General features: G+C 48.2%; 1 protein-coding gene and 1 long non-coding RNA gene across 2 annotated transcripts in view; one reads left to right on the forward strand and one right to left on the reverse strand.

The window, feature by feature from the left end:
• The window catches only part of WNT7A (Wnt family member 7A), a 40007-nt gene extending 25389 nt beyond the window's left edge, over positions 1–14618 (reverse strand). Inside the window, exons 1-3 of the mRNA XM_065845754.2 lie at positions 13872–14618; positions 12786–13012; positions 1948–2219 (exon numbers count right to left, since the gene is read on the reverse strand). Of these exons, the coding sequence (XP_065701826.1) occupies positions 1948–2219; positions 12786–13012; positions 13872–13942 (570 nt within the window). The 5' untranslated portion in view covers positions 13943–14618. The remainder of the gene's footprint in view (positions 1–1947; positions 2220–12785; positions 13013–13871) is intronic.
• The window catches only part of LOC136105940 (uncharacterized), a 188596-nt gene that overhangs the window by 154976 nt on the left and 7935 nt on the right, over positions 1–25685 (forward strand). The gene's annotated exons all lie outside the window — the stretch shown is intronic.

The raw sequence follows: 25685 nt of genomic DNA on the forward strand, positions 1-25685 counted from the left end.
CCTGAAAGGAATCTCTCTAGCAAAAACATCGTTTATTCATTCGCTACAGGATGGTGGAGAAACATGCCTCTTCTCAGCCATGTTACTCTTTCCCCTGAAGATTTCAAACAGAGATTTGTTCGAACAAAGATCGGTAATTTTGCTCTGTAAGGGATGCAGGAAGAAGCGTAGAAATATCTCTAGATCAGAACAGTTCCTGAGCCTGCTGGAGAAATGGCAGATTGCCAGAGATAGGCCGCACCGCTGCTCTCCCAGAGAACAATGCGCAGAGCTGCATCTTCCAGGCATCGTCTTTTAGGACAGCAAATTGTGCCCGCGGAGGTGAGAAGCACAAGGAGCTCGTGTCGTCGAGGGACGGCTGCTGAGCGCTCTGCCTTCCCAGCCAGCTCCGGGACTCGGATCCTCCTCCTCTACCCAAGGTCCACACCTGGGTGAGAATAGATCCGAGAAATGCAACTATACAACTTCTATTTTTTTTTTTTGGTCTGTATCTTTGACCTTTGTAAGTGAAACAACTTTCTAAGACAGTTCCATCTCTGTTTGCATCCTCGATGGGCTGGTGTATCCTTTCTTGGGAAACTTTTACTGCCAGCACCTATCAAATAAAAGGAGCTTTCCCACAAAGGTGAAGCTCCTCTGCTGTTTTTTATTGCAGGGGATTTGTGTTTGTGTAGCAGAGCAGACTTGCCTTGGTGTTTTACCAGGCTTTTCAGTATGCGCTTGCATGCCAGCAGAAGCCGAGTAATAAAGATACTGAACCTCACATCATTTGATTAGCAAATATTAATGGTTAGTCCTTGAGTTATTCTCAGAATTCATTGTTAATTTTGCTAGTGTTTTGAAGTACCATGTTTGCACCAGAGAGCCAGACATGGGCGCTGGGGATACTAGGCAGAGGAAAAACAATAATCTGACCTATAAAACTGCTACAGTAGAATTAAATAAAAGTTAGGCTTTAGTTTGGAGTGGAAATGGCTTTTCTCTGATGCCATCTGCTTGGCTCCAGCATAAGTGGAGATGTCTCAGAGCCTACAGGTAATTACCACAACAAAAATAGTATCCACAAATTAACTGCTGTTCCTAACTTCCTTCTTCCATTTGCTTCTCAGTCACACTAACATCACGCTAAAATCAGTACTAATGCACAAACAGTGGAGAAGGTAAAACGGAGAGCTAAGAAAGCAAGAGGATTTACATAAATTTTGTCGGATACCATCAGCAGCATGGTCGCTCCCGGATGGAGAGCAGAGCTGGGCTGTATGGATGTGCGGTTCTGCAGGGAGCACCACACATCCCACCCGGTGTAAACCGGAGCCCTGCAGCACCCAGCCTGCTCCGCAGGGCTCGGAGGAGCACAGGGCAGGTCACAGGCAACCAGCCCGAGCGCAGCAAACGGCAGCAAACCCAGGGGGCCGGTGTCCGGCATCCCCAGGATGCGTGTGCTGGAAGCAGCTGAATCCCCGACCTCCCCAGCTCTCGGCTCCCAAAGACCGCGCAGTCCTGCCGTGCAAAATGACGAACCAAAGCCCCATCATGGTGTGACAGTGAGTCAGTCCGTGGCCTTTTTGCTAAAGTATTTTTCTGCTCATAGAGGTAGTTCTCACACAAAGAGCAAGGTTTAAACAGTCGGGTGAAAGTGATCCCTTTTCAAATGAGTGAGAAGTTCATGTCTGAACCTGACGTGAATCCCATTCACCCACACAGTAGCAGGCAAGCTCTTTATCGTAAGTACCATTTGACTCTCCAGACAAAATGTTTGCTTTTTACTTTTTACAGCTGTAAAGAGTAACTTTCAGACAAATATTTGACAGACAGATGGCCCAACAAGCTTGTATAATTTGCAAAGGTGCCTACTTGTCTCCTCTAAAGGCGGTTACGTTAAATCTGGCTGTATCTCTCCCACGCGGCGCGCGATGGATCCCCTGGGACGGGGGATGCAGTCCTTACCTTCCGCCCGGCCTCATTGTTGTGCAGGTTCATGAGCGTCCGCGCGTTTTGCTTAATCTCCCGGGCATCCACAAACACTTTGGCGAAGCCGATCCCGTATCGGATGTCGGCAGAGCAGCCTCCCCATTTCCAGCCTTCCTCTTTGTGGTACTGTCCCTGCTTCTCTTTGTCGCAGCCACAGTCGCTCAGGTTGCCCTGCGTGCAGGCGGCCGTGATCGCATGTGCCACGCCAGCCGCGATGATGGCGTACGTGAACGCCGCTTCCCGGCTACCTGCAATTCAAATGGGGCCGTAAATACGTGATACGATATGATGGCATTAGTTAGGAAAAGACAGGCAAGTTCCTGCAGCACGAAGGTCGAGGCTATTATTAGAAGCGCTGTAAATCTGCAGGTATAAGCGGGTCTCTGCTCTTCTAATTATTGATTTTTGTGGATGTTCGCTCTCTAAAATGATAGCTTTCCATGAAGGAGTAGGACATAAAGTGTTATTTAGGCAACTTCATATATATGTTTTCAGAGGGTATTAAAAGAAGTCAGGCTAAACTCTTTATAGCAAAAGGGTAGGGTGGCAAATGCTCTAGCACAAAAAGAAAGAAAAAAGGGTGCAATTGAAGGTGAAACTGCTAAAACAACCATGTTCAACTTCTTAAAAAGTCAGCTGAGAAATGGGATTTTATGTAGAAATTTAATTCTTCACTAAAGTGTATTTTTACAGGAAAACAACCTCTCTTATAAATCTTGTTCGGAGAATATTTTAACTGAATTGGAACATTTTTTTTCATATTGTAGTTGTCACAAAGTTTTCAGCGCTGACATTTGTTCAGACTTGATTAAATGAGTTTTGGTTTAATTTCAACATTCCTCGTGGGATGGGAAAAAAAACCAACCCTGACCTGTTGTAGGTACCATGACAAAAGCAAAGTGAAATAACAGCCTCACCAGAGGGCTGCGAGGAACAGCTGACGCCAATATTACTTTGTGCAATAGGGCTCTAATGATGGGCTTCTGTTTGTTTGGGGTGGGGCTCGCCTTAAATCTGATTTCGTTTTCCTCGAAGCTTGCTTGCGTTCTGGTGTGTGGATTTCCCACGTGTGCTTCCTACGGGATCTGCGAGACTTTTGGAACCAGTTCTGCGTCTCCAGAGCCTAAAGTGCTTTGCAGAGGTTGCCCGTGTGTATCAAACAGCCCTTTAAATACTCTTGGATCTCCCAAACTAAGAACTTACTCCCTCTCTTACTTCTCCAATGGCCAAATGTACCTTTGCATCAATAGAAGCAGAATGAGGCTCTTAATTAGGAGAGGGCAGATGGGAAGATCAGCTTCCCTTCTCCAAACACCCGCCGGTTGGGTCCTGGCAAACCTCAGCTGCTGGCGAGAGTTTATTATACATGGAACAAGCACATTTCTGCTGTTTATTGGATTTCACAAAAAAATAATCACTTTAGAAAGAAATATTACAAGCACTTTATTCTCAGCTACATCCCTTTCGCATATACGATCTGGATTTCTGTACTTGTCACTAAATGGTTATTTTAATGAAAAATATTTGCTTCCTTATGGCAAGGAAGTAAAATGGAAAGCAAGATGACATAATCAAAATCTGTTAATATGCAATTGGGTGCCCTTTTATTAGTGTAGGCAATATTCCCATTGATACTGCTGTGCACTGTGTTTGTTAAGGAATTTGTAGACAAGTATCCAACTTCATTAATGGATTTCTTGTTTCCTGTTATGCAAAAAAAGAAAAAGCAGATGGGGCTTGCTAGAACTTTTTATGAAAATCCGACCGTAGGATAGAAATCCCGGGCTTCAGATGCATTGGGAGTCCCAATGAACCCAGCAGCACCAGCCAGGGCGCCTTGCTGGTCCCTCCTCCAGCTTCCACTCAGCAACATCCGCACTGTTTTCAGTACAACACCATGAAAAATGCACTGATGAACAGGACAAGGTACAATAAGAATTCCCTGTTTGCAGGTTTCTGTTTCGTGGGGCATCATCAAAAAGATATTTTGAGTTGAAATTTGCATCTTGTTCTGTGTTTCCTTTGGTTGGATGATTTCTGATCTAGCACAAGTTGTTCTCAATTTCTGGAATGAAAAACACTGGGAGATCATTTTAATCTGACGCGTTCAACAAGGTAAAGACCAAGCAGCTCTTTTGCTTCTCAAAGAGGAGAAAAATGCGATGTAGAGAGTATAAAACTAGCACAAGCAAAATCAAAATCCAACGTCAAGCTCGATCATAAAACATATTACAAAAATTAAGTCATTTTATAAGTTTGTCTTGTTTGGGGGAAAGGTTTAGCAGCTTTTTAAAACTGAAAGTTAGGAGATTACAAGGTAAACAAAGCAAGTGTCTGGAGGAATTGATCCGGGTAGGAAGCACTTTGGCATTTGTGCGGTATTGATAAAGTGATGTAGGCTTGTCATGTCTGCGCCAAACTATCCCTGTTCTCCAGAAATTATTCACTCGTTTAAGCTTTGTTACCCTTGTCTGGCTGATGGAAACGTCAGCATATGGGCTGGGGGAAGCTCGTTTTATTTGAGCCCCTACTGTGACAGTGACACCAAACCAGCGCAGTGGGGTTTTTGTATCCAAATGGGGTAACGTGACCACATGTGCTTTCCTGCCGCTTCTAAATAGCGAATACTCCTCCTCCACTGATTCCGCAGGCAGCTGGAAGGCCTGGAGGATCTCACTGGTTTATCAAGGAGCTCGGGCAGCTGCTCCTCGCAGGTGGCAGTTGGTTTGCTCTGGGCTTCTGCTGATGCTCTAGAGCGGCCTGACCAAGGAATTACTGCTCCAAACTCAGCCTAAACTACAAGATGTAACCTCACCACCCTGCATTCCCAGAGACGAACAATTTGGGAAATGAGCTGATAGGATCCTCCCTTATTTTCTTTCTCATTTACTTCTCAGCCTCCACTTTTTATGTGCGTCTGACAGCCAACTTAGACCTGCTCCTGATTTTCCTGAAAGTTTAGTCGTAAAAAATTTAAGATCAGCATTAGAAGAAGGTTGGGCTTTGATATCAACACAATACCAAGATTCTCTCATATTTGCTTTAAGCTGAGACTGTAGCATCACAAAACACTTCGTAGGTGGGAACGGCGCTTCCAGTTTTGGAGGATGAAGAAAGTTAATAATGCAGGAGGTAGGGTACCAAATACAGGGTGAGGAAAGAGTGAAGGGAACAGGAGCGGCAGCAGCACACCGCACCACGGGAGACACTTTGGCTGATGACCAGAATAAGCAAAACACTTATTTCCTAGCAAGAACAGATAGCCAGTAGGCTGATGGTAATATCAAAGGTGTCACTCTTGTGTATAACCGAAAGGGTGCGGGAAACCCTTATCTGCAGTCATTACTGTCTCTAGATGGCTGGGAAGATCAGACAGTGAACTGGGATGTTCTCAGCAGTGGCATCAGAAAAGACCTTTTGAAGGTCTGAAATGTGCTTATTGATGTGAGCTGCTTAAACTGTCTCTTGAACAACCTTCTGAACCATGTGCTGGAAGCGTTGGGTGGAGACCCAGGAATTAACTCTTCTTGCAGTTGGTTCCCACTGAATCCATTCTTAAACTGCAACTGGACTTAAATCCATTATTAAAAAAAAAAAAGAAAAAAAGTGAAAAATTAATTAAAAAAATGCATATAATTAACAGAGCAACCAATTTTTGTGGAAGATTGGTGCAAGTCATGATTCAGATGCTGGGACAACTTAGGTTTTTGTGGAGCTTTTTCCAGCCAGTGACATGCAATGGTGCACATAAAAGCGCTTGTGATGAGTAAAGTGGTATAAGCAAGAACAACGGCTCCCTGAGAACCGCGTAAGTTGTGGAGAAAGGTGGAGAGTTCGCTGTACGTGTGCAAGAGTTGCAAGTCATCGTTTCAGCTCCCAAACAACACGTTCTTCTCGTTGTCTGGAATCGGCAAAGGCAAAACGCACCCCAGAGCTGAACTCCACGATGTGTATGAACGTGGAGGCTTTTCCTCTCTGCTCTTTCTGGTTTTTCTGGACTTAAAGACGGTTTGCAGCGTTTTGCAGCTCAGTTTGCTTTGACGGCAGATAGCTTGGCGCCCGTGGCTTCCAGGATTTCTGCAGCTCCGTTCTGCTGGCGCGAGTCGCCCTCCCAAGCGCTGCAGTTCTGCCTTGGGACCCTTCGCATGAGAATCCCAAACTGGCGCTGACTTCGGGAGCTCTGCAGAGCCAACCCCCACCGCAGTGTCAGGTGTCATCAAGGGAAGCACCAACATTATCACGAGTAAGTGAAAACATAAATATTACCAGCACAGGTGGCTCTCCTAACACTGAGTGTAATTATATACAACTCACGCGTAGCTCGGAGCGTTAATCCTGCAAACACTCACATATCTTTGCTCACGTATAAATGTTTGTGGGGCTGGGCTTTGGCTGAGCTGCCTCTGTATCAGCTGCAAAGAGCAGTCTACGTTCTGCTTTTAATTTAGCAAACTTCATTCTTTTAAAGTTTAGTCTTCAAATTTGAGCAGTTTGTAAAAAGCTGCGTTCACACTGATTAGAAAGCAGCACAAGAACTTGGATGTTGCATGTGAACCAGGACCTAAGCCTGCGAGATTCAGAGTGGATTTACTTGCAGGAAGTCAGTAGGTGCTCTGCACTTTGGTACCTCTAGGGATCTAAGTGTGGTTCTAAATATTTTGGCCCGCCCTATCAGCCCCCCCATAAATTGACTAAGCTGCGAAATAAAAAAGACAAATTTCTATTTATCTCACTGGAAAACATGGGTTGTATTTTCAGCTATTTAAAGGCAAAAGGTCAGAGGGGGAGTTATCTGCAGAGACATGAGCTGAAATATGATTGTGAAAATATAAAGATGGAAAATACAACGCACCTTGCCAATTATGTGCCATAGCTAACATTGCTTCCTACCTCTCTATAGAGGTCATAACTCATAGCTTGGAAAAACGAAGAACAGAACTCATCCTCTGCCTACTTTGGGCTGTGCCTCCTCCTTTCTTGGTAGAATATGGTCTTGCAGTTTTTATCCTTCTTTAACCTAGTATGTGTGATTCATTTAACGGTAGCTTAAAAAAATCTCTTAACTTTATCCCCCCTTCTGTAATGGTTCAAAGTTTTGCAGGGTTTGGCGCTTTGAAATATTGTACTGACTTGAAATGAAAGTGACAGCTCTCTGTAAATCGGCAGCATGCTCTTTGCAAGGGTTAGTACCGATAAATAAAATAAGTAGAGTTGCTCTAAGAGGCATTTGAGACTTTGGGGGGTTTTAGTCACTGCCCACTCTCACGAGCTACAGTTTGTTTCACCAACACGTGACATCGTTGGAGAGGAAACACTCCAGGTATAGTGACTATTTTTGAAAATAACCCTCTTAAATGTATAAAGTTACTACTCGAGGCATGAGCATTACCAAAATCGCAGCCAGTATTTAGGGGTTCAAAGAGCAGTGTCCCCCTTTCAGAGGGCTCTGATCCCCCCACCCCACGCCTTGCTTCCCAAACCCGCGTTCTGACCCGCGATGGAGACGGCGCTTCTGCCTTTCCAACAAATGCAGTTTCTTTGTGCCTCTGAACATGTACTCACAAGACACATCCGAAGGCAGGTATGAAAACCTCCTGATGGGAATTCCAACTGCAGTGACCTTGGGGCAATGTTTTATCTCACTGTGACAGTCCCTGCTGGAAAAGATTGACTTTTTGGCATAAAGCAACGTGCTGGGTTTTCGGTGTTCGGGCCATATTTCAGCCCGGTCTCTCAAATAACTGTTGTCGTGCAAGACACTGACATTAAAAACTGGGTGTAAGGGCTGTAAGCAACACAGAAATGCAAATCCTGAGCCTGCTTGAGTAGATAGCAAGCCTCCTGTTAATAGCAGTATTTCTTTTCTGTGTATCTCAGGGATTTGTAACACTGCTGGTTCAGAAAACAGAGTATATATCAATCTAAATTTTGACCACACTGAATAGCACAGCAGCACTTAGAACCTGGTTTCCCACAGGTTTCTTCCGTGCAGTATAAAAACAGCAAGCATTTTCATTATGATCTGCCTCTGGCTGGTTACTTAGTCTGCTATTTTGTAATTCAAAGAATCATACTTTAAAACCTGGTACAAGCAGCTAAACTGCTTAAAAGCAGAAGTCTCTAGAAAATTATTGAAGATAAAAACCTTTCTTAAGTACACCTGTACCGGAGTGTTTTCAAAAGTGATTGTCTTTAACAGAGTGACAAATGAAGCTTTACCATATTATTGTTTTTCTTTTACCTCTACCAGACCAGGTAGGAGAATGAGCTGGATCTCGTACAGAAGAGACAGTTCTGATTGCTGCTGAACAAGCTGTCAGAATTGGGCTTGTCGGACAGTTGTCGTTTGTTTCAATAGGCAAGAGGGGGAATGTCCCCTCTTTACACTGTTGAAAGGAAAGAAGAATTTCTTTTAATATATGGAAAATAAATCGCTGTTAAATTCAGTCCAGTGAGCAGTGCAGAGCTGGCGGTGTATTGTACAAAGGAAAGCCAACAGCCTCTTCTGTTTTAATGAGTATTTCTAGCGATCCTCAGGTCACAGGCGCTGTGCACATCACCCCGCGGTGCCGACTTGACCTGCTGCGCTCAGGAGTTTCAAGACCAGTTTGTCCATGTGGATTCTTGTTTTGATTTCAGCCTTCCTTACTCACATGAGTCATGTCCGATGGGTGAAGGTATCAACGTGATTATAGTGAAACGTTTTTTTGTGTAAAAGAAACCAAAGAACTGATAGATTTTAGTAAGACCAGGATGCAAACTTGGCTGAAAGCAGTTGTTCTGTAACACTGTTCAGGGACCACCACGCAGCCCTCGGCGATTCCCTCTGTCCCCTCCCGTGCAGGGTCCATGGCAGCTTCCACAAGGCTGTAGCGCCTTTTTTTTTCATAGATGAGCACAGAAATGCTCTTCCTGTGATCCATCAGAGCCCAAATCTGATTTTCAGGTCCTTCCAAAGGCATCTCTGGTTGCTCAGCTGGTGACGCTTGAGCCACTTTTCACCTGAAGAGAGGTGGGCAGGAGGTTTTTGGCCTATGTTGCTTTAAAACCTTGGTTTTGATTGTGGCCGCATTCAGGAACAGAACTGCTGACCACTGAAACAAATACGTTTGGTTTTAAAAGTGGCCATAATTGCAGCATTGCGTCATCTCCACGGTTATTTTAAAATTCTCTTTGTGACTTTACATTATTAATAAGGTGACTACAGAGTTGTCTAGAAAAAAAATCCTTGTGTTGATCTTGATTGCGACTTTATCATGTCCTGTCTTAACTGCACCAAGTCCTCAGCTGCTGTAAACTGGTGTCACTTTTACTCTGTTATTTCTCTTGGTGCTATTGGCACTATTGTCACCAGCTGTCACGATAAGAGATCCACAGTGTGTCAGTAGGGAAGATTCTCTCTTTTGAAGGACAAACTAGATAAAATGACAGGAGAAATGGAGAGTATATGCTGTGTACTGGTTGGAAGCATTCGATGACGAGCTGGAAACTCAAGTCTGTGATCAAAAATACGCCGTATGAAGCACAGATGAATTTAAATGGTTACTAACTATAACTCTACAACAAAATTAGTGCTGGAAGACAGATTGTATGTGACTTTGTTAAAATACAGAGACACACATGCCACAGATTAGAACAGGCAAGTTTTGTTGTTGCTTTCCTTCTACAGGCTTCAGAGAGTGTCACCAAGGCTCGTGTCCCTGTTGCCATTTTAAAAATGGGGAGGAAGCTCAGGGTCCCTCAGCCACAGAATGGCAGAACCACGGGGAAAACGTGGGTCTCCTGCATCACCCTGCGGTGTCGACAAGAGAATTTAAACAATTTGGGTACATTTGCGTAACATTCATGAAACAGATGAGCCAGTAAAGGTGAAAGTAAGGAAATGTGGTTTTGAAGAGATTTAGCTTGGTGTGCCGTCAAAATCCCAGGCTGGGGAATAGTTCACAAGAATCTGTGGTATCCAAGGGAGCTGATTTGTATGGACTAACACACGCAAATCCTATTAGCATAAGAGTTACTTAAGCGCATCCTCCCAAGTGGATGTTGGACTTTGCTCGCCGCAGCGTTCAGCAGTGCGGGAGCCAGGCGGCTGTGTCCCTGTCACTGAAGTCACGTTCTAATCGCAGAACAGGTGCCTCGGTGTCACACCATGGCAGAGCAAAGCCTCTGGTAAAGCAGCACCAGCTTGTCCATCCCCACCGACGGTACCGCAACGCAAGGCAGAGCTGCCCCACGTACGGCCAAGGTCATAACTTTAAGGTTGCAATTGGCCAAGATATATAATCGGTCCTTAAATGGTATAAAAGGTATTATCCTAGTCTATTACTTGCTGTTGGAGTAGTATTTTGTAATACATGCTGTGTCAAAGGACTGAGAACTTGGAGGTGTTGCTGCTAACTCAAAAAGCTACAATATCTTCGCCCTCTTGGCAACCTGGGTTGTTCTTGTGTACAGGAATCTTAAAATATATCCTAGAGGGTATATTGTTCTCCATGGCATGTCTCTCTCTTTTTCCTATTTAGGGCAGGGTAGACAGGCCTGATCTCCTCTCTTTGGGCACCAAATTGGACTTAAGGCTTTATGGCATGTAGGTTTTACCCTTTTTTTAATGAGAGTGAAATATTGGCCTCTATTTCTCTGAATAGAGCACACCCTGACACAGAGATCTCAGGGGAAGAGCGAGAAATGTAGGGAACAGATGAATTTTCCTTATAGCTGTAGAAAGATGAGCTGTGTCAGATATTCTAGATTTCTATACATGCTGATAGGGAGGAAGTGGAAGAGCAAGGAGACAACCTGACCAGGAGTAGTTACATTATAATGGCATTTTAGGGGCTGAGACACCGTGCACATCTTGCATGCATAGAAAATTCACCATTGCACATTTCAAACCTGGGGGATTTTTATCCACATTTGTTTTCAAATGTCGCTGTATAGCCTGTTTAAATGCGAAGTTTTTGCTTATTCTTTAAATGAGTTTTATAATTTGGATGCCTTTCAATACTTGAGCATGTTCTGAAACCATCGATGAATTTGCCCTATCCATCTCAGCCTCATAATGGATAGATAGAATGTATTAAGAGTTATCACCTCAAAGACAGATCAAAGTCTACTTCCTTTAATATTGACTTTCTTTAAAAGGACCTAAATATAACCTGCTAGCTAAATAATTCAATTTTGGGAGGGGGGGAGGAACTGAGTGCATGTTTATACAACAGACCACAATAACTCCGCAGCTTTATGATTTCTTGGAGAAGAAGAAATGCTTCTCACATTTTCTGTTTAGGGAAGTGTTACTCTTAGACTAAATGAGCCCAAACCTGTCAGCCGTTCAAATGGACTCTTCACTGACATAAGTGGCAAACATTTGCATGGATCACTGACAGGAACAGCTCAGCTCAAGGAATAGAAACAATGAGCTAATCTGAATAAATGGTCCATTTTCTGATATTTCACAATGTCATGCAGGGTGGTTTTTACATTCCCTACTTGACTCACTCTGTTTGATTATCAAAGGTGTTGAAAGGTCAGTAACTCACACGGGGCTTTCACATTTAGTCGTCTTGTTCTCTTTCTGGTCTTTCCTTAAATATCTCTAGGTTTTGGAAAATACACATATTGGTGTGCACACATGTGGCAAAATATACATTCAGTTAATGCCAGGCGTTCTTAGGAGTTCCAGAGCAGGGTGGCAGGGCTGTATCTCCACATTTCGTAGGAATGCGAGGAATGAGGTACTAGGGACATGTCCTGCCCATTGATACCTGAACTGGAGCCAGCCCAGTCTAACCGCAGGGTTTCCCAGTTTGCTGGCAGCCAGGGCACAGCTGCTCAGGGCTCTGCCAGCTTCTGTCCCGAGTCGCCTCTTCACATCAAACATTCATGTTTTCTATCACACTAAACATTATTTCATGAGTTTTCAGACCTCAAGGCTGGAAACCGCAGATCCCGGTTTCAATTTCTTGATGCAGAGTGCCGTACTGTGAGTGATTATCTTTCAATGATGCCTCTAAAAATGGCTATGCCTGGTTTTTGGGAAAGACTTTTCCTCATTCTTTGTATTTTATGTTCTATGAAATCAACAAGCACTGAATAAGCTCCATGATTGTGTGTTTTGCAGTACAGGGGTATGAGTTTTAACCTCAGTTCTGTTTCCTCAGGTTTGACGTAATTAATGCTGGTTTAGTTAAGAATTTTGATACCTTTGTACTGTTGCAATAACTGAAAAAAACGGAAGCTGGAAATGGGATCTTCTGATTTGAGATTTCAGGGCATTTACAAAAACTGGTGCAATCAACAGGCAGAACACACCCGTTCTTTCTGGTGGGAGAGAAGGCAGTAGTGTAGCTGCTATAGAGTAACTATTTCATGTGGTGGAAATCTCTTATAATGAGACTGATTACTGGACCGTAGTCCCGACAAGTACAAATGTCAGGCCAGTATCACTGTTGAAGCGCCTGCACCCCAAAAGTGTAATTCTAACCCCACTCAGCATTCAGCCTCTGACCGCTACCCTGAACCAAACACCTTCCGCACATGAATAAGGCTGCTGTCCTGTGCACACGGCTGGAAAATCTGTCAGAGACAATTTGTGAGAGCAGGACAGTCAAATGCTGTGGTGGAAGCGAACACATGTGGCGGTGCTTTCCTGACCCACAGTAAGGGCCAGGGCAGGTGCCCGGCCACAGGTGTCCGTCACATTGGTGACAACAGCACAGCATCCAGGTGAACCCCAGCAGCTGTGCCCTGACACTCCCTGTGCAGCCCCCTTTCAGCGTGGGAGACGGGCAGTAGAGAGCAGAGAGGACACGTACCCACTTTGAGCTCCTTCCCGAAGACGGTCCTCTCTCCCAGGGCAGAGCAGTTCCAGCGCCCGTTGCGAAACTGGAACTGGCACTCGTTGATGCCCATCTGGGACCCTTCCCCGATGACGATAATAGCGTCGGGCCTGCTCTGGCAGATCGCCCGCTGCCGGGGGGCAAGACCCGGGATCTTGTTACAGATGATGCTGGCTCCCAGGGCCACCACAGAGGAAAAGCCCCTGCAACGACAAGACACCGGGGTGGCTGTGGGGAGGCTGGTCCCGGAGGTGGACGCAGCCCCCGCCGCCTCCCCGCACTTCAGGGCCCGGCTTTGGCAGGTGTCCCCGGAAAACACCCGCCTTTTCCCCTGTCGCTTCCCTCTCTCCGCAGCCAAAGCCGAGATAAGGAGCACGTGGGCTCCTGCCAAAACGGGACCCAACTTCCTCGTTGTGATTTAAATGCGTGCAGCGGCGTTGCGTGCCCGGGCCGTGCACAGGCAACGGGCTGGGAGGGTTTTCCCTCTCCCGTTGAACGGTGGGAGGGAAGGAGGGGGGACGGGGACAGCCCCCGGGCCGCGCCGCCCGCCCCGCGGCCGGGCGCACCTGGACGGGACGGGCCAGGGATGCTGCGAGACCGGAGCCGCCAGCCTCCCTCCCTCCGCCCGTTCGGTGCGGGCGGCGACGGCTCCTCCGGCTGTGGCCCCGAGCGATTGCCGTGCGGGCGCGAAGGCCCCGAGCTGCGGGCGGCAGGTGGCGGCGGGAGCGGGCGGGGAGCGCCGGCCGGGTTGGAAAAGAAGAGCCGGTTGCTCCAGGGCGGCCCACGGGTCCCCTCCACCCGGTGGCAGGGGGCACCCCCGACCCCTCGCCGCTCCGCGCATCGCCGGAGCCGCCGCCGCCTCGCCCCGCCGGAGGCTGCGCCCCCGAGGGTCGCTCAGAGGTGTGGGGACTCTACCTGTCTTATAAGAAATAATCGTGATCACCACCATCATTTTTTTTTTGAGACTTCCCGAGTTAAATAGTAACAGGTCTGGGCAGGTTAGGCTGAGAGCGAGAGAGAGCGCGATTGTTATAAAAGAACGAAAAAAAAAAAGTTACTTACCCGATCTTGATATACACAATCCCCAGGCTCAGGAAGATGTGGAAGATCCAGCGCCTTGTTTTCCTGTTCATATTCCTTGCTTGCCGTGTCTCAGCCCCACATGCGAAACGATGCCCGCCGGCTGCCGCGGGGCCGTGTGTGCGGAGCCGCCGCGGGTCAGGGCAGCGCGGCCGCGATGGGCAGCGCCCCGCGCCCCCCGCCGCCCCCGCGGCCACTCACCATGGCCCGCTCCCGGGGCTCCGCTCCGCCTGCCCCTCTCGCCCGGATTTGTATGCCTGTCACACGGAGCGCTTTATTGCTGGCAATGTATGGGCTGCGGGATCCTCCTGAGCGCCGGCGGCTCCGGGCGCTCCCCCCAGGTTGAGTGTTAACTATCTCCCTCTCTTTTTTTTTTTTTTTTTCCTCCTTTTCTCTCTTCTTCAGCTACTTGGGCGTGTTCTCCAAAGGAGGGAGTTGTCCAGCCGGGGGGGAAGAAAGGCGGGGGAGGTGGGAAGAAGGGTAACCAGAAATGGCAGACAGATCACCTGCCTGCACGGAGGCTCACAGCGATCCTCCTCGGCCGGAGAGCGCGGCTCCTTCTGCGGGCACGGCCCGGGGGAAAACGGCAGGGGCTCCGGGGGGTGTCACCGGGGGGTGCCCCCGGGGCTGGCCCCGGCCCGCCGGGCGGCATCGGGGCCGCCGCGCTCGGCCCGCACCCCGCGCTGTTCCGCACCGGGGAGGGGGGGGAAGTTTTCACTCCGCGATAGCCGCCCGTTCGTCGGGACGGCTGAGCACCTGGGGCTCGTTTTATGCGTTTGCCCCGGCCCTGACGCTCCTCCCCTCGCTCTGCCTCCCCGTGTGTAACGTGCGGCTCCTCTCCCTCCGGGTTTCCGAGCCGAGATAAGCCGGCGCGGCGGGGCGATCCCCGGGCAGCCCGCAGCATCCCCGGGAGCGCCGCTTTGCCCCGCACCGGGGCGGCTCCGGCCGTACTGGCAGGTGCGATGGGGCGGCCGCCCCCCAGCCACCAGCGGGCAGCGAAAAAAGCCCGCGTTGCCCAAACGCCCTGTCTGTGTCCCTGCCGTGCCCTCTCCACTTATTTTCTGATTGATCTTTCTTACGACAGAGACTGGGACGCTTGGCCGCTCGCAGCCGGCTGTCCCGCCGGGCCCTGCAACGCATCAGGTGTCGGTGGGTCTTGGCCGCGCCAGGTCCGACCCCACGGGGGTGCCTTCCTGCCGCGGGGGGTGCGGCCCGGCCGAGAGGAGTATCCCGGCTCCTCGTTGCGGGAATTTACACGGATATGGTGACTATTTTATTATCCACTTAAAATATTTCAAACAGGGAGGTTACCTAAATGATAACAGGGGTGTGGTGCGGGAATTGTTCTGCTGATAGTGTTTTTCTGAAAACAGAAAAACTAATGAAAGGCCTTCAGGACCCGTCGGCTGGAAGCCCCTCTCCGGGGCAGCGAGCAGAGCGGAGCGGCGGCCCGACCCCTCCGGTGCGCCCGCACGGTCCCGCCGCTGCCCCGAACCGCCCCGGGAGCGCGGTCCGAGGGGGAAAGGCAGCCGGACCTGACGGCGGGCGAACGGCAGCGCTACCAGGCCTGTCCCTGCTGAGTGCCCGGGCAGGGAGGGTGCTCCGCTCTCCCCGCTCTCCCCCTCCATCGCCCAGGCTTTCCCGGTGCAGCAGATGCTTTCACATCACCTTTCCGCCCGGCAGCCTCCAACCTCGCCCCGGGCCGTCCTTCCCGGAGACAGCCGGAGCGGCCGGCCGGCCCCAGGCGCTGTGCGGAGAAGGAAATGCAGTCTGGGGTGTCGGAGGTGGGAGCAGCCGCCGAACCCCCGGACGCCCCGAGCCCCGCGGGCAGCGCCCGCCCGCAGCCGGCAGCGCGCTCTTGGGCAGGGCGACACCTGGCGGGCGCGGCGGGGCAGCGGCGGCGGCGGACGGGGACGGGCAGAGCGGGCACAGATGCGCAGAGAGGGCAGAGGAGGCAGTGACAGGCAGAGCAGGCAGTGACAACAGAGCGGGCAGTGACAGGCAGAGCAGGCAGTGACAACAGAGCGGGAAGTGACAGGCAGAGCGGGCAGTGACAGGCAGAGTGGGGAGTGATGGGCAGAGTGGGCAGTGACAGAGCGGGCAGTGATGGGCAAAGTGGGCAGTAATGGCCAGAGCGGGCAGCGATGGCCAGAGCAGGCAGTGACAGGCAGAGCGGGCAGTGATGGCCAGAGCAGGCAGTGACGGGCAAAGTGGGCAGTGACAGGCAGAGCAGGCAGCCCCTGCAGGGCGGTTACGGGTGGTGGGAGTAGCTGCCCCAAGTCTTTCGCAGCCTTAAGAGACATCAAGCAGGCTCCAGTCCTGGAGCGCACCCAGCACCAGGCACAGCAGCAGGCCACAGCACACAGCCTATGCATGTCAATATACAGCAGATATTTATAAGTAAATTCGAGGCTTAGGGCAAATCCTCCCTGAGTGGGAGGGGAATCCCCCAGAAAGTGCCATTAAGAGATACCCAGAAAGGTGTTATCCCAATTTGCATTTGTCTGTCACCTCCTTAGCTCAGCAAGGAGCATGTTGTGTGGATGCTACAAGTGAGCCCAGCCTCAGCCGTCATGCTGGGACAGGCACCCGCGCTGGGCCTCGGTGCCACTGCCGGCTGCGGGGGGAGGCAGCGGGACAGGTGTGCAACAACCCCAGGAGTTTGGAGAACCCGTGTACCCTGCACACAACCCCCCACACAGCTGGTCACTTGGCTCTTGTGAGGTGTATAGGCCAGCGGGTTGATCCTGCATGCAGCACATTATAGCGTAATTTTACCAGTTCTGTAAGCAAACATGGATGTGCTCAGTGCGCTGTCCCCTTTTGTACATCAAACGGAATTTTCCCAAGTGTCAGAACACTCCCATCATTGGAGCTGGTCACCAAATGTATTGTGCCTGTGTGGATTTGAGAATGAAGGTTTTTATTTTTGCTCTGTATGTAGGTTGGTGACACCCTAAGGCTCCTAATGGCTCGGGCAATCCGAAACAAGGACTCAGGGACATACCTGAGTGGCATTTGTTGGTTTTTTGTTGCTCTTAGTACAATTGGTCATGTTGGTTCAATAATCCTTGAGCAGAAACGGGCACAGTCTCAGGAGTCTTATCCTGAAACTAAACTTGCTACTAAACAAATCTACCCCCAAAGCAAATCTCTGAACACTAAAACTGGGAGGTCATTTTAAATTTGCTTCAGAGTTTCAGTCCACTGTAGTTATCTGGCACATAAAATACAGTCCAAGAGCTCTTTTGGATTCATTTGTGTGTGTGTTTCTGATGCCGAAGCTATTTTGTCTAATTCAAGCTCAGCAAGTCGGTTGTCTAACACAGCACAGGGGTATGGGATAGGTCAAGGCTGAGCAAATTGTTGTCTTAGGGTTCAGTAAGAGCGGAAAATGGCAAAGCCTCTTCAGAAAATGAAGATAAATAATTTACTGGACTAATCAATGACTTTCTCTTACTCTGTTTGTTCTTAAAAAAATTGTGACCCAGATATATGTGAGGGTGTGTGCGTGCGCATGTGAAGCATACATAAAATAACATTCCTGTGCAGATTACAGAGGGTAGTTTGTCTTGTTTGGCAAAGTTTCTCAAGCATATTAATCACCGTTTTAAATGTCGTAGACCTTAAATGGTCCTTCCAACCATGTGGTTTTTCCAGAGGTCTATAGTAACTAATCTTTACCTACCACCTGTTTTACAGTGCATATATATCCAGCTTCCTTTTTTTATAGTATATCTTTATATTCATTACTTTCTAATCTCTGCATAAAAAATCAACATGAGGCATTATGATAAATTATTCTGTTTCTCTTAACAGAGTACAGCAATAGGTTATAGACGAACCGGTAAATTAACACAAAACTTGGAACAACGATTAGGAATTAATGACGGCAAAGCAGGAATCAGGAAATCGCACGTGGCAATAGAAGTGAACTTGACATTGTGCTCTTAAAAGGGTTAAAAAGACATCCCTTAAGATGTCTGCAGGTGAACATCCAGCTCTGGGGTCTTTGCAGGAGATTTGCGACAGATTTTGCTGCTCCGGGAAGCGCGGTTGTCTGCACGGTCGGGAAGGGGCCAGTCTGTCCCCAGCACCTTCCCCTGACCCTACAAGACAGAACCCTCATGCAGAGCAAATACTTCTGTTCCAGATATGATCTGTTCGCTCTCACCTTTTACTACCCATTTCTTTATTTAGCAGCAGCAGCTTTCTCTGAACAAAGACCAGGCCCAAGCTACACCCTTGGGCCATCCATCACTTGTGGCCACAATGGTGTTTCTATTGTTAATTGTTTGTCAGGGTTGCTTTTTGGCATAAGGCAGTGCAATGATTTAGTACACTAGCTAATGAGCTCTGAAACTGTGTTCTCAAAATAAATTAGATTAAAAAAAACCCCAAACTTTGAAAAGTCTGTTGGTCTCAATACAATCCTCTGGACTTTGGGACTCCATCACAAAACCACAGCTGGATCCAATAGTTCCCTCTGGCTGAAGAGATTCACGGCTGCTCCTGGTCTCTGCAGGGACATGGGCTGGTGAAGCTCAGTAAGAAAGTTTGCACATCTGTCTGCTCAGTGTGTGGTTCTGGTCAAGGTTATTAATGTCTCATTTTTCATAAACATAAAGAAATACAAAAAATATACCCATGCAAAATGAAAAAGAAAGGTTGTCTGGCTTTTTTTTTTCTTTAAGATGGCCTCCGATAACATGAATTCACAAAGGAGCGTGTGGTTAAAAGCCCATTTTGTAACTAGATCCTGGATGCACATACCATCAATACTCTGGCTCCCTTTTATCAGGCTAATCATAGCTGCACTGTTTTGTTGTCAAAACATCTCCTGCAGAAGTCAGACTAGAGGGTCCTTTCAGTAGCAAAAATGTGAGGTTAATATACCAGCATTCCTTGTATTAAGAATCTCCTACCTCCTAAAAGGACATTTAAAAAATACAATAAATAAATAAATAACATTCGCAAAGCCTTTTAATTTCCTGGGCTCTTCTTGGCCCACTCTGCAATGTATCATATCATCAGCAACCGCAGTAACTTCTCAGCTTACAGATGTATTTGTGGGGCTGAAAAACGAGCGATAAATAGTTTCTATCTGCGAGGAGCCGCTGACATCAGGAGCTGCGGCAGGTCAGAGCTCAGGAAGGGCGAGACTGTGCTGCCAGACTGTGGTGGGCTTCCAGAACATCTTCTCTGGTTTTGGACACTCGTGGCAATAAAAAGGTGACACGCGCCCTGTGATTGACCAGCATGGTGATGTAAATGCACGGCTGGCAAGCTCAGGGTGGGTCTGAGAGGCCTGCAGGAGGTTTGCACCCTTCCAGAGGGAAGCTTGGATGCCCAGGTGAGCTCCAGGTGAGGCCCATCCAGGCCGTTAGTGCAAGCCTAGGCAAACCTGTGCCAGGGAGCTAATTACCTGCAGCTTCATCTGGTTCCATCCAGCTTCATCTGACCTTGTGTAGCTGCTGGGCTCGGAGTGTTACAGGAGCTGGATGAGGAGCTGGTTGACTAGAAGCCAGTAGAAGATTTGTGGTAAGGAAAGACTTGCTCTGTTTGGATGATTTAGGAGGCTGCTGTCCGTGACTTGGAAGATACAGGTGTTTCATGTCAGTCTGGTGCAGGGTTGTGTCTGTGTGACCACTTGGGCAGTCAGTCCTCTGCTGTAGCCTCTGATGCATCTCCCGGCTTTTGGGGCTGGACACAGCCTGAGGAGCTCCTGAAACCAAGATCTGTGTGTCCAGGGCTTCTCTGGGTTTGGGTTTGCTCAGATTTTTCAATCTAGCTACAGGTGTCAGAATGCTTTACGTTAAAGCTGAAGTAATGTGTTGATGAGGCCGTCCTAGGCCTGTTTCTGGGGCCTAGGTTTTGGGTCTCAGAGCTGAGGAGGTTTCTCCATGTGAAGACATGATCATCAGTCCTATTGAGTGTTAAAAACCACAGGCAGGAGAACTTGGAGGTTTTTCATGTGCTATTCTGAAAACGCTTTGATCTCTTTTCTGCGCTGCAGTCAGCTTACGGTTGGACTCGATGATCTTGAGAATCTCTCCCAAACAAAATGATTCTCTGGTCTGGAGGAGCAGGTCAGTGACTGTGCTGCACCCTGGGTGGTTTCCCAGGCTCCTGCAGGCACATCTGTGCTACGCTAGGCCTGGTCTGGGGCTTTGTTCCAAAATGTGCTCAGGCTTAACCCTGCCTGTGGCTGCTGCTTGTGCCCCCCAGGTACCACTTGACTTGGAGTTTGGACCCTTCACTTGCCGAATGTACCAGAGAAGGAGCTAATGATTAATATACATGAAGTAAATTGCTCTATTAAACAGCAATCCTTAGTTAGCATCGACAGCAGAATCAGAGAACCTGACCTCTTTTTGTCAGTCGTTTTGAGCCAAGTACCTGAATCCCACGGGTCTGCATCTTCTGTTCCCTCAAGCAATGTGCAAGTGTTACCATTGCACATCACAAAGATGCCTCCAGTTCTACAATGGCTTATTTTTTTTCTCTTTTTACCTTTTGTCCCCTGACAGCTATAAACACAGCTATTTAATCACAGGGATGCTGCCTTGGGTTTTCTGTTTTTGTTTTTTTACCCGTACAGCTTCTTTGGGAGACTCTTCTGATTCTACCCCATAACAAGTTACTTGTTACAAACACACTGGGAAATATGTTGCATTTGCAAAAAAAATAATATTCCTCAGCTATCACAACGTGCACTTAGGCAAATACCTTTTTTGCCTTTTTTTTTTTTTAAATAAAGACCTGATGTTTCCTTTACACATTTATTAGTGGACACAGAGGTGAAAAGATTCACTGTTAAAACAGATTATTTGTTGCTAAAGAAAGGTCTTAAACACCATGGATCTAATCCAGTAAATATGACGCAAACTTCCAGACAGTGCAAGAACCAGAGAGCTACAGATGCTGATCAAATAAGGTATTTCCAAAGCCGCAGGGTTCCCCCAGATCTGCAGAGAGATGGAGCAGCAACAGCACGTGTAGAGGGAAGGGAGCTGGGTGTGAAACATGCGTTTCTGCTGGTGGTGTTGAACTGAGGAGTCCTGGTGGTGCATCTCCTGGTGACACATCCTGGTGGGTACCAGCGAGGTGCTGAGCTCTGGCGGGTGGTCACAGCACTGGAGCGAGGAGGAGGATGAAGCAGAGCCAATGTGATATGAGCTCTTAGCAGGACACCATGAGCATGGTGGTGTGCGGAGCAGATGGCACGTGTGGCTGGGTGTGGGACGACACCGGGGACAACAAGGGTGGTGGCCGTTCCCCGAATGTGCGCAGGGCGGGAGTCGCAAAGCTGTGCACGGGACGGGGTAACAAATAGCGTGAGGAAATCACGTGGAGATCAGGGGAAGCAAACTCGTGTTCACGGCAGGAAGGAGAGAAAGGGTGGAGAAAGTGGAATGATGGGGAGGGAGGCACAGAGAGACACAGGTCTACTTTTAGTTCTGACAAAGGTTGACCTTGGACTAACTCACATTTATAAATCTGAAAATCAGCAGAAGACATTTTGAGATTATTACTACTAGCGATGAGATTAGTATCACTATAATTATAGCTATAAAAATAGAACTCAAAACCTTTCTTTCTCCAAAATGATCTTCCCTTTTTTCCCCTTCTATTCAAAGATTTGAGATGCACTTTCACAAGGCTGATGTCAAGGTGTCACTGGAGATGCACAAGGCCATGGTGATATCATGGTGTGAGAGAGAGTTATGAGCAAGGCACATAAACTTTATGAAGTATTGTCATTTTTTTCCCTTCCGTTTTAGCCATTGCCTAAACTGTAACCATTAAACTGGTCTTAAAATAGCACTGCAGGTTAAAAAAAAAGAAAAAAGGGAAAAGTACTGAACTAGGTTTTGTTTTCCAGCCAACTTTGTTCAAACAGCTTTTGCTAATAAGAGAGCTTTGGGGGAATTCTGTGAACCCTAAGAGAGGGTATTGTATTGCAGGTATCAGGACTCTTATCAATAATTTCCTATCTCCTTGCAGAGCCAGGAACTTTTCCCTACACAGAGATATATTTTATGTCAAGATGTAAGGCAAAATAGGAATGCATTCTATACTTAATTTAAAATTATGTAAACAATATTAACTACTCTGTCAAAAATGTGTCCATGGAAAACGCTTGACTAAGCTAATTCATGTTTTTGGAAGAGTTGCTTGTACAGGCACCCAGAGCACACCTGGTTACCACGGGCCTGGCGAGCCCCACGGCCTCCAGTGATACATCTCCAAACAGGAATTGTGGGGTAAAGGAATCAAAGGTAGCAAACGGATAATTGTGAGCTGTTGGGGGTCTAATGATCCAGAAGACAACGAGATCGAGTCCAAGCATGTACTTTGTATGATTGGGAATGTGTAACGTGAAGGCAGATCAGCACCAGCCCACGAGGGCTGGGGGTTGTTTGGGGGGTTTGGGCCAGGGTTCCCCTGGCCTCCCTGCCTTCAGCAGAGCTGCCTGGCCTAAGCCAGACTAACAAACTTGGCATCAGGACACTCAGGTTTCTTTATGCTGCATCAGCAACACCGGCCTGTCCTCTGTCCGCAGCTCCTGTGTGGCCACTCAGGTGTCACCCAGACCAGAGGTGGGGTCACTTCTGATGGCCAGGTGACGACACAGCAGCTTAATTATTGGTTCTAAGTGCCCATCTGCCAAAACTGTTGATTTTTCTAATAAGCTTCATGTGTGGGTCCAACACTGCCATGGTCACAGAGATTAAACCAAATGTTTGGTGTCTGTTCTGTGAGCTGGGAAGTGGCTGCCAGACCTGATCTTCAACTTGTGGTTCAGGTTAGAACAACTTCCCAGCCATGTTCTCGCTGCTCTGGTTGGACTGAGTACCCTTGTCAGTAAAGGTGTTTGCTGTGCTGAGGAGACACCAACAAACTCAGCCCTTACTGGAGTGTTGCTGAGAAGCACTGGGGAGCCGTGGCCAGGATTACGTAAGTGCAAAGACAAACTCTTTAGACATCTCAGGTGTCCATGCTCTTGTGAAATTACTGTCTCGTGGAACAGAGAGTAAGGGCCATTTGAAAGGTGTCAGCACGGTACTCGAAATGAGCAGAGGGCACATGTGGAAAGGCTCCCTGCGAGGTTTTGTACAGTTGATGATGAGTGTGTGGTAGCAGAAGACTGATAATTCCATCTTCTACAGATCACTGTGATTGCAAGCCAGGCCTTCTCAGCAGTGATACAGTTCTATCTGTGCAGTAGGTTGCCTTTCTGCAGTATCATCAAGAAATGCAAAAGAAAAAGTCCCATCCCCATAAAACATTATGATTTAAGTAGACGTTGAGGCTGGAAGACACAAGAGTAAAAAGGAAACCGTCCTCATTGGTATGGTGAGGGGCTGCTGTGGCTGTAGAAGGGTGAAGAGCTTTTGCAAGTACTCGTAGGGAGCTCTGAGTGGGAATTCAGTACCAGAAAGAAGCAACTTCCTTGGAAATATGATATTGAGGGATAAAGGCCATTGGAGTGGGCCAGGCACAGAGCAGCTCCTTGTTAGCGAACAAGTGTGTCATGAAGGGCCTTGAAAGCAAAATCAAGTGACTTATGCTTGATGCTAAAGAGGAAATGTTGGAAAAGGGATGTGAAAGCAGGAGCATCCATCAAAATGCCGGTGAGGGAAGGAGCGTTGGGTTGCTGTGAGCAAAGCAGGAGTGGCCTGGCAGCCTCATCCAGGGTCAGACGGTGAGAGTTCAACCGCGGGGATCCTTGGGAAAGGCTGTCATTTCTTAGGACCCTGCACAGAAGCTTTTCAAGAGAATTAGACCTCATTTGGAGCAGAGGATTCAGAAACTGGGCCTTAGGAGAAAGATCAGAGGCCACAATGGTTGCGGGGTGGCTGACATGTAGTCACACCATCAGTAATGGAGGAAAGTGGGGTTTATGGAGGATGTGAAGGAGCTTTGCTCTAGCCAGGAAGAACCTGAGTTAAAAGTAGATCTAAAGAAGAGATCTCCCTACAGAAATGTACTAACACTTTGATTTGTATAGAAGGGCCAGGTCTGGAGTTGAGCAGTAAAACAGGAGGTATCTCTGCAGAGGTGGTCGTTGAGTTTGTGCATTCAGAGGAGTTTGGGGTTTTGTGTTGTTTGGTGGGTGTGTTTTTCATGGAAATGAGATGGTAGGAAGAAAAGAGACCAAGACCTGTCCAAGACTGGTGAAGAAGACTACTTAGCAAACATGCTGAATGAGTGCCAGGAGGCAGAGGCTGAGAACAAGATCTCAAGCAGAGTGTGGTCAGCAGTGCTGTAAATAAATGAAGAAGGATGAAGAGGAAGCATCTGACAAAAATCTTGGTAAAATGAAGATGGGAGAGACATTGACCGGAGATATTTCAGTAAGATGTGAAGGGCAGAAACTCTCAGAGGAACCAGGACACCACAAGCAACAGTGAACTCCAGGGTGGAACAGCATCTGGAAGGACAACAGGGAAATCCAGGGCCTTTAGGTACATTATAAGAAAGAGGAGGCTAAAGGATGTTAGTGAAGGGGAAATCAGAGAATTTAAGGTTATATGAGAAGAGTTAGGGATACTTAGAATTAAAAGGGATGAAGGAAACTGAGATGGCATGGAGACACTGTTGGAAGGGGGAACAGACCAGCGCCTACCACAGAGGTGAGCAGAACCAGTCAGTTCGTGTTTCCTGTGAGAACAGGGGGGCAGCAGAAGAAAGTGGTTGAGGAATGAGCAGTTGCATCAGCCAGATATACTTCAGATCTAGCTGGGCCTTCCAGCTACTTATGTAGGAAGGTGATGGTATTTAAAAATAGAGAGAATGAATTTGCTGCTGTGTTAATAGCTTGGTGGGAGGGGGGAGTGAAATGAAGTCAGTAGGGCAGAGTCTGGGAAGGGAGTCTAGACCAGACTGAAATGAAGCTTGAAAGCAAATGAGCAATTTCCAAATTGAGAAAAGGACAGGGAGGCGAGGTCTGCGAACAGAGGAAAGGAAAATTAATTGGATTATGTAGGTGAGCAGTGACCAGAGGGGGGATTTGCACAGTGGAGAGGTGAGGAATAGCAGTGCCAGGAAAAAACACAGATTAACCATTTCAGAGTGACTGAGTGAAGCCGGAGCTGTGGGTCGGTTGAAGGCACAAGGATAGAGATGTCCATGTAAGAAACTGGTTGGGTTGTCACGTCGGAACCTGACACAGTCAGGAGTGGATGTGGGAATCCAGGAGGAGGAGAAAGAGCTTTGGCTCAGGCAGAGAGGAGGAGGAGGAGGATGGGGAGAGGCCGGGCGAGAGGAAGGGCTTGGGAGCAGCAGGAACAGGAGGGATCCGTGAGCACCTGCCCCACATCTGCGCCTGATGCGGGGAGCTCGGAGAAAGGAAGATGTTTGGAAGGGGAAGAGAGCAGACGTGAGATCCCGAGAGCTGGAGGAGCCTGGGGTGAGCACACAGAGCCCAGGAATGGCCAGGATGGGGGAGAGATGCAGGGGTGGCCCTAAAAGCAGGTGGAAGTGAGGGGTCGGTGTGGCTCGGGGGAGAGGGTGGCGTGTGGGAGCACAGGGACTCCATCCAGGGCTGTCAAAGGAAGGGATGAGGAGCACGGTGGGAAGAGGATAGGCTTGGCATGGAAAATGGGCAGAAGTAAGGAAAATAACAGGGCCAGAGGCTGCTGTGGACAAAGGGTGAGGTCGGAGCAATGGCTGGTGGCAGACGGATGCATGTACAAAAACAGAAAACAAGAGGCAGCTCCTGCCTGCGGTTTCTAGGTACGGCATTTGGCTGCCTACAATGAGAAGTGATTGATTACAGAATTAGGCTTG

This window comes from Patagioenas fasciata, chromosome 10 (genome assembly GCF_037038585.1).
Source record: "Patagioenas fasciata isolate bPatFas1 chromosome 10, bPatFas1.hap1, whole genome shotgun sequence".
NCBI lineage: Eukaryota > Metazoa > Chordata > Aves > Columbiformes > Columbidae > Patagioenas > Patagioenas fasciata.